General features: G+C 46.5%; 1 protein-coding gene across 1 annotated transcript; it reads right to left on the bottom strand.

The window, feature by feature from the left end:
* Positions 1 to 279: 279 nt before the first annotated feature.
* Positions 280 to 1,828, bottom strand: LOC142920788 (heat shock protein HSP 90-alpha-like). The gene is made up of 3 exons (XM_076062868.1): positions 1,628 to 1,828; positions 1,342 to 1,489; positions 280 to 932 (listed from the first exon to the last, which is right to left on the bottom strand). Exons 1-3 carry the CDS (start codon positions 1,811 to 1,813, stop codon positions 640 to 642), a joined length of 627 nt encoding a protein of 208 aa, XP_075918983.1. The 5' UTR covers positions 1,814 to 1,828; the 3' UTR covers positions 280 to 639.
* Positions 1,829 to 7,023: the final 5,195 nt, after the last annotated feature.

Raw genomic sequence — 7,023 nt, forward strand, 5'->3', positions numbered from 1 at the left:
ACCAAAAAACCGTTAGCATCACGGGCAGTGATTTGGCAGTTTATTTAGAAGGACAAGTCCATCTATGTTCTGAAAAGAGGAGGGGGAAGACGAAAAATTAATGTTTGCTGTCTGAAAGAGCTGAGAATAGGTTAGCGGGAGTTGAGGGGAGGGGTTGGTTGGGGGGGGTTGAGGGGGGTCGTCAATGTAAACATGAAGATTGATGAGGGGACTGACCATCGTTGAATAAGTGACTGGATGGAGTGCTGCATCAACCATAAACCTACTCTACATTGAATTATAACAAGCACAGCGAGGTAGGAACTGGGTGCCGCAGTGTTGAGATGTTAACTACCTCGCCTGGTATACAGGTCGTGGGTTCGATCCCAGTCCTGACACCTGGATATTTGGAGTTTGCATGTTCTCCCCGTGGTCACATGGATTTTTCTCCAGTACCTCCGGTTGTTCTCTCCACATTTAGAAACATGCATCGAGAGTATATAGCTCCTAGAAATTTCCACATGATAAGCCACTTCATTGGGCTATCATTTGTGGCCAGATCGCTTCTAAGAGCTGTATAGCTCAGTGGGCCTTGCCTGGTAAGCTAAAAATAATTTAGTTTCAGTTTGGGGGTGGCTCCCCACCCCAGACAGGTTCACATCACAAGTCCTGCCGAGTGCTCACCTTCTCCACCTTCTTCTCCAGGATCTCCTTGACCACCTTGCAGAGATTCTCAAACTTGGCCTTGGCCTCCTCCTGTCTCTTTTTCTCTTCCTCATCTTCCGGAAGCTCCATGCCCTCCTTGGTGACGGAGACGAGGGTCTTCCCGTCAAACTCCTTCAGCTGCTGCACGCAGTACTCATCGATGGGCTCCACCATGTACACCACCTCCAGGCCACGCTTGCGCACGCGCTCCACAAACGCAGAGTTGGCCACTTGCGCTTTTGACTCGCCTGCGAGCTAAATCGCGGTTCACAAATTAGCCTTCCGGCACCACGGCCTCGTCTAACGGTTTGGCAAATTCCCGCTCAAATGAGCATCGCGACGATGCTCATCTCCCGTTTACAGTCCCATTCCAAATTCCTTTGGCGAAGACTAATCTAAAGGAGAACCACTGTTAACAACCACAAAGTGGAATGCTATTTATAGACCGAGGGACGATTAACAGTCTGCAAAGCTTCACAATTAGATTACTTGTACAGTCTACACTTAAATTCAATACTTGGGCAACGTTCTTAGCCAGGAAGTGCTAGCAGGCTGTGTGAAGAGCAGCGTGTGTCGTGCAGCAGTGCGTGTGTGGTGCCATGGAGTGTGGTGTCGTGGCGCGTGTGGTGCTGTTGGCACGTGCGTGTCTGCCCGCACCGGTGATGTAGTAGATGTGCTTCTGGTTTTCTTTCATTCGAGACACGTAGTCCTTCAGCGAGCACATGTCCTCGCCCGACATGGACGTATGGTAGCGGAGCAGCTCCGCCAGCTTCTTCCGGTTCTGAGAGTCCTCGTGGATTCCCAGCTGTGGGGAATAACGATAAAAGGCAGAGCGACAGGGTCAGATTTCCCCCTGACGAACTGAACGACGGGAAAAGCACGAATCGCAAAATATTCAAATCCACACCGCTGCAGAAATTCGGCAAATGGTGAGAGCATCCACCTTGATGTTTTTGGAGAACTGCTCATAGAACTTCTTGTAGTTATCTTTGTCCTCGGCGAGCTCCGCGAACAGCTCCATGGACTTCTTGATGATGTTCTTGCGGATCACCTTGAGGATTTTGCCCTGCTGCAGCATCTCACGCGAGATGTTGAGGGGAAGGTCCTCGGAGTCCACCACTCCCTTCATGAAGTCTGCAAACGGTGAACATTCACGGCTTTAGTATTTATCACTGTAAAAACTCTAGAGAAACCATTGAATAGAAGTGCTTTAAGGGAGGAAAAAAATGACATTGTTTACGAGTTGCTCTCAAGCCTGCATGCATCCCCGCTTACTGGATTTAACACACGCTATGGGTTGGGTATTGTCTGTGGATTTAACACACGCTATGGGTTGGGTATGGTCTGTGGATTTTTACACACGCTATGGGTTGGGTATGGTCTGTGGATTTAACACACGCTGTGGGTTGGGTATGGTCTGTGGATTTAACACACGCTATGGGTTGGGTATGGTCTGTGGATTTCACACACGCTATGGGTTGGGCATGGTCGGCGGATTGAACACAGGTCGGTGGATTTAACACACGCTATGGATTGGACATGGTCTGTGGATTTAACACACGCTATGGTTTGGGTATGGTCTGTGGATTTAACACACGCTGTGGGTTGGGCATGGTCTGTAGATTTAACAAACGCTATGGGTTGGGCATGGTCTGTGGATTTAACAAACGCTATGGTTTGGGTATGGTCTGTGGATTTAACACATGCTATGGGTTGGGCATGGTCTGTGGATTGAACACAGGTCTGTAGATTTAACACGCTATGGATTGGACATGGTCTATAAATTTAACACACGCTATGGTTTGGGTATGGTCTGTGGATTTAACACAGGTCTGTAGATTTAACACACGCTATGGATTGGACATGGTCTGTGGATTTAACACACGCTATGGGTTGGGCATTGTCTGTGGATTGAACACAGGTCTGTAGATTTAACACACGCTATGGATTGGACATGGTCTGTGGATTTAACACACGCTATGGGTTGATCATGGTCGGTGGATTGAACACAGGTCTGTGGATTTAACACACGCAATGGATTGGACATGGACTGTGGATTTAACACACGCTATGGGTTGGGCATGGTCTGTGGATTTAACACACGCTAAGGGTTGTGCATGGTCTGTGGATTGAACACACTGCATGGGTTAACCATGGTCTGTGGATTGAACACACTGCATGGGTTAACCATGGTCTGTGGATTTTTACACACGCTATGGGTTGGGTATGGTCTGTGGATTTAACACACGCTGTGGGTTGGGTATGGTCTGTGGATTTAACACACGCTATGGGTTGGGTATGGTCTGTGGATTTAACACACGCTATGGGTTGGGCATGGTCGGCGGATTGAACACAGGTCGGTGGATTTAACACACGCTATGGATTGGACATGGTCTGTGGATTTAACACACGCTATGGTTTGGGTATGGTCTGTGGATTTAACTCACGCTGTGGGTTGGGCATGGTCTGTGGATTTAACAAACGCTATGGATTGGGCATGGTCTGTGGATTTAACAAACGCTATGGTTTGGGTATGGTCTGTTGATTTAACACACGCTATGGGTTGGGCATGGTCTGTGGATTTAACAAACGCTATGGTTTGGGTATGGTCTGTGGATTTAACACATGCTATGGGTTGGGCATGGTCTGTGGATTGAACACAGGTCTGTAGATTTAACACGCTATGGATTGGACATGGTCTGTGGATTTAACACACGCTATGGGTTGATCATGGTCGGTGGATTGAACACAGGTCTGTGGATTTAACACACGCAATGGATTGGACATGGACTGTGGATTTAACACACGCTATGGGTTGGGCATGGTCTGTGGATTTAACACACGCTAAGGGTTGTGCATGGTCTGTGGATTGAACACACTGCATGGGTTAACCATGGTCTGTGGATTGAACACACTGCATGGGTTAACCATGGTCTGTGGATTTTTACACACGCTATGGGTTGGGTATGGTCTGTGGATTTAACACACGCTGTGGGTTGGGTATGGTCTGTGGATTTAACACACGCTATGGGTTGGGTATGGTCTGTGGATTTAACACACGCTATGGGTTGGGCATGGTCGGCGGATTGAACACAGGTCGGTGGATTTAACACACGCTATGGATTGGACATGGTCTGTGGATTTAACACACGCTATGGTTTGGGTATGGTCTGTGGATTTAACTCACGCTGTGGGTTGGGCATGGTCTGTGGATTTAACAAACGCTATGGATTGGGCATGGTCTGTGGATTTAACAAACGCTATGGTTTGGGTATGGTCTGTTGATTTAACACACGCTATGGGTTGGGCATGGTCTGTGGATTTAACAAACGCTATGGTTTGGGTATGGTCTGTGGATTTAACACATGCTATGGGTTGGGCATGGTCTGTGGATTGAACACAGGTCTGTAGATTTAACACGCTATGGATTGGACATGGTCTATAAATTTAACACACGCTATGGTTTGGGTATGGTCTGTGGATTTAACACAGGTCTGTAGATTTAACACACGCTATGGATTGGACATGGTCTGTGGATTTAACACACGCTATGGGTTGGGCATGGTCTGTGGATTGAACACAGGTCTGTAGATTTAACACACGCTATGGATTGGACATGGTCTATGGATTTAACACACGATATGGGTTGATCATGGTCGGTGGATTGAACACAGGTCTGTGGATTTAACACACGCAATGGATTGGACATGGTCTGTGGATTTAACACACGCTATGGGTTGGGCATGGTCTGTGGATTGAACACAGGTCTGTAGATTTAACACACGCTATGGATTGGACATGGTCTATGGATTTAACACACGATATGGGTTGATCATGGTCGGTGGATTGAACACAGGTCTGTGGATTTAACACACGCAATGGATTGGACATGGTCTGTGGATTTAACACACGCTATGGGTTGGGCATGGTCTGTGGATTTAACACACGCTAAGGGTTGTGCATGGTCTGTGGATTGAACACACTGCATGGGTTAACCATGGTCTGTGGTTTGAACACAGGCTGTAGGGTGGGTATGGTCTGTAGATGTAATATGTTTGGGTTTAGCAGCGACTGTAAAAACACGATTTAAAACTATGTTTTATTCTACCAGGTAAGGCCTGCTGAGTTATATAGCTCTTTTTCAAAAGCTATCTGGACATAACTGATAGCTCAACGAAGCGGTGTATGTGGAAATTTATAGCACCCAAATACTAAAATTTAACACACACCAGGGATTGAGTATGGTCTGTGGATTTAACACATGCTATGGGTTGGGCATGGTCTGTGGATTGAACACAGGTCTGTAGATTTAACACGCTATGGATTGGACATGGTCTATAAATTTAACACACGCTATGGTTTGGGTGTGGTCTGTGGATTTAACACAGGTCTGTAGATTTAACACACGCTATGGATTGGACATGGTCTGTGGATTTAACACACGCTATGGGTTGGGCATGGTCTGTGGATTGAACACAGGTCTGTAGATTTAACACACGCTATGGATTGGACATGGTCTGTGGATTTAACACACGCTATGGGTTGATCATGGTCAGTGGATTGAACACAGGTCTGTGGATTTAACACAAGCAATGGATTGGACATGGTCTGTAGATTTAACACACGCTTTGGGTTGGGCATGGTCTGTGGATTTAACACACGCTAAGGGTTGTGCATGGTCTGTGGATTGAACACACTGCATGGGTTAACCATGGTCTGTGGATTGAACACACTTTATGGGTTGAGCATGGTCTGTGGTTTGAACACAGGCTGTAGGGTGGGTATGGTCTGTAGATGTAATATGCTATGGGTTTAGCAGCGACTGTAAAAACACGATTTAAAACTATGTTTTATTCTACCAGGTAAGGCCTGCTGAGTTATATAGCTCTTTTTCAAAAGCCATCTGGACATAACTGATAGCTCAACGAAGCGGTGTATGTGGAAATTTATAGCACCCAAATACTAAAATTTAACACACACCAGGGATTGAGTATGGTCTGTAGATTTAACACACGCTATGGGTTGGGCATGGTCGGTGGATTTAACACACGCTATGGGTTGGGCATGGTCTGTGAATTTAACACACGTTATGGGTTGGGCATGGTCTGTGGATTTAACACACGCTATGGGTTGGGTATGGTCTGTGGATTTTTACACACGCTATGGGTTGGGTATGGCCTGTGGATTTAACACACGCTGTGGGTTGGTTATGGTCTGTGGATTTAACACACGCTATGGGTTGGGTATGGTCTGTGGATTTAACACACGCTATGGGTTGGGCATGGTCTGTGGATTTAACACACGCTATGGTTTGGGTATGGTCTGTGGATTTAACACACGCTGTGGGTTGGGCATGGTCTGTGGATTTAACAAACGCTATGGGTTGGGCATGGTCTGTGGATTTAACAAACGCTATGGTTTGGGTATGGTCTGTTGGTTTAACACACGCTATGGGTTGGGCATGGTCTGTGGATTTAACAAACGCTATGGTTTGGGAATGGTCTGTGGATTTAACACACGCTATGGGTTGGGCATGGTCTGTGGATTTAACAAACGCTATGGTTTGGGTATGGTCTGTGGATTTAACACATGCTATGGGTTGGGCCTGGTCTGTGGATTGAACACAGGTCTGTAGATTTAACACGTTATGGATTGGACATGGTCTATAAATTTAACACACGCTATGGTTTGGGTATGGTCTGTGGATTTAACACACGCTATGGGTGGGGTATGGTCTGTGGATTTTTACACACGCTATGGGTTGGGTATGGCCTGTGGATTTAACACACGCTGTGGGTTGGTTATGGTCTGTGGATTTAACACACGCTATGGGTTGGGTATGGTCTGTGGATTTAACACACGCTATGGGTTGGGCATGGTCTGTGGATTTAACACACGCTATGGTTTGGGTATGGTCTGTGGATTTAACACACGCTGTGGGTTGGGCATGGTCTGTGGATTTAACAAACGCTATGGGTTGGGCATGGTCTGTGGATTTAACAAACGCTATGGTTTGGGTATGGTCTGTGGATTTAACACACGCTATGGGTTGGGCATGGTCTGTGGATTTAACAAACGCTATGGTTTGGGTATGGTCTGTGGATTTAACACATGCTATGGGTTGGGCATGGTCTGTGGATTGAACACAGGTCTGTAGATTTAACACGTTATGGATTGGACATGGTCTATAAATTTAACACACGCTATGGTTTGGGTATGGTCTGTGGATTTAACACAGGTCTGTAGATTTAACACACGCTATGGATTGGACATGGTCTGTGGATTTAACACACGCTATGGGTTGGGCATGGTCTGTGGATTGAACACAGGTCTGTAGAT

This window comes from Petromyzon marinus, unplaced genomic scaffold, assembly GCF_048934315.1.
Source record: "Petromyzon marinus isolate PM22_M1 ecotype Great Lakes invasive population unplaced genomic scaffold, UKy_Petmar_22M1.pri1.0 PM_G_Scaffold_76, whole genome shotgun sequence".
Lineage (NCBI taxonomy): Eukaryota > Metazoa > Chordata > Hyperoartia > Petromyzontiformes > Petromyzontidae > Petromyzon > Petromyzon marinus.

What these genes read in the sequence shown, in the direction of transcription:
- LOC142920788 (XM_076062868.1), bottom strand. Translation starts at nt 1,813, where the DNA reads ATGAAGGGAGTGGTGGACTCCGAGGACCTTCCCCTCAACATCTCGCGT. An exon ending in AGTTCTCCAAAAACATCAAG is followed by an intron (nt 1,490 to 1,627) that starts GTGGATGCTCTC and finishes TATTCCCCACAG; the next exon opens with CTGGGAATCCACGAGGACTC. An exon ending in GCACATCTACTACATCACCG is followed by an intron (nt 933 to 1,341) that starts GTGCGGGCAGAC and finishes TTTAGCTCGCAG; the next exon opens with GCGAGTCAAAAGCGCAAGTG.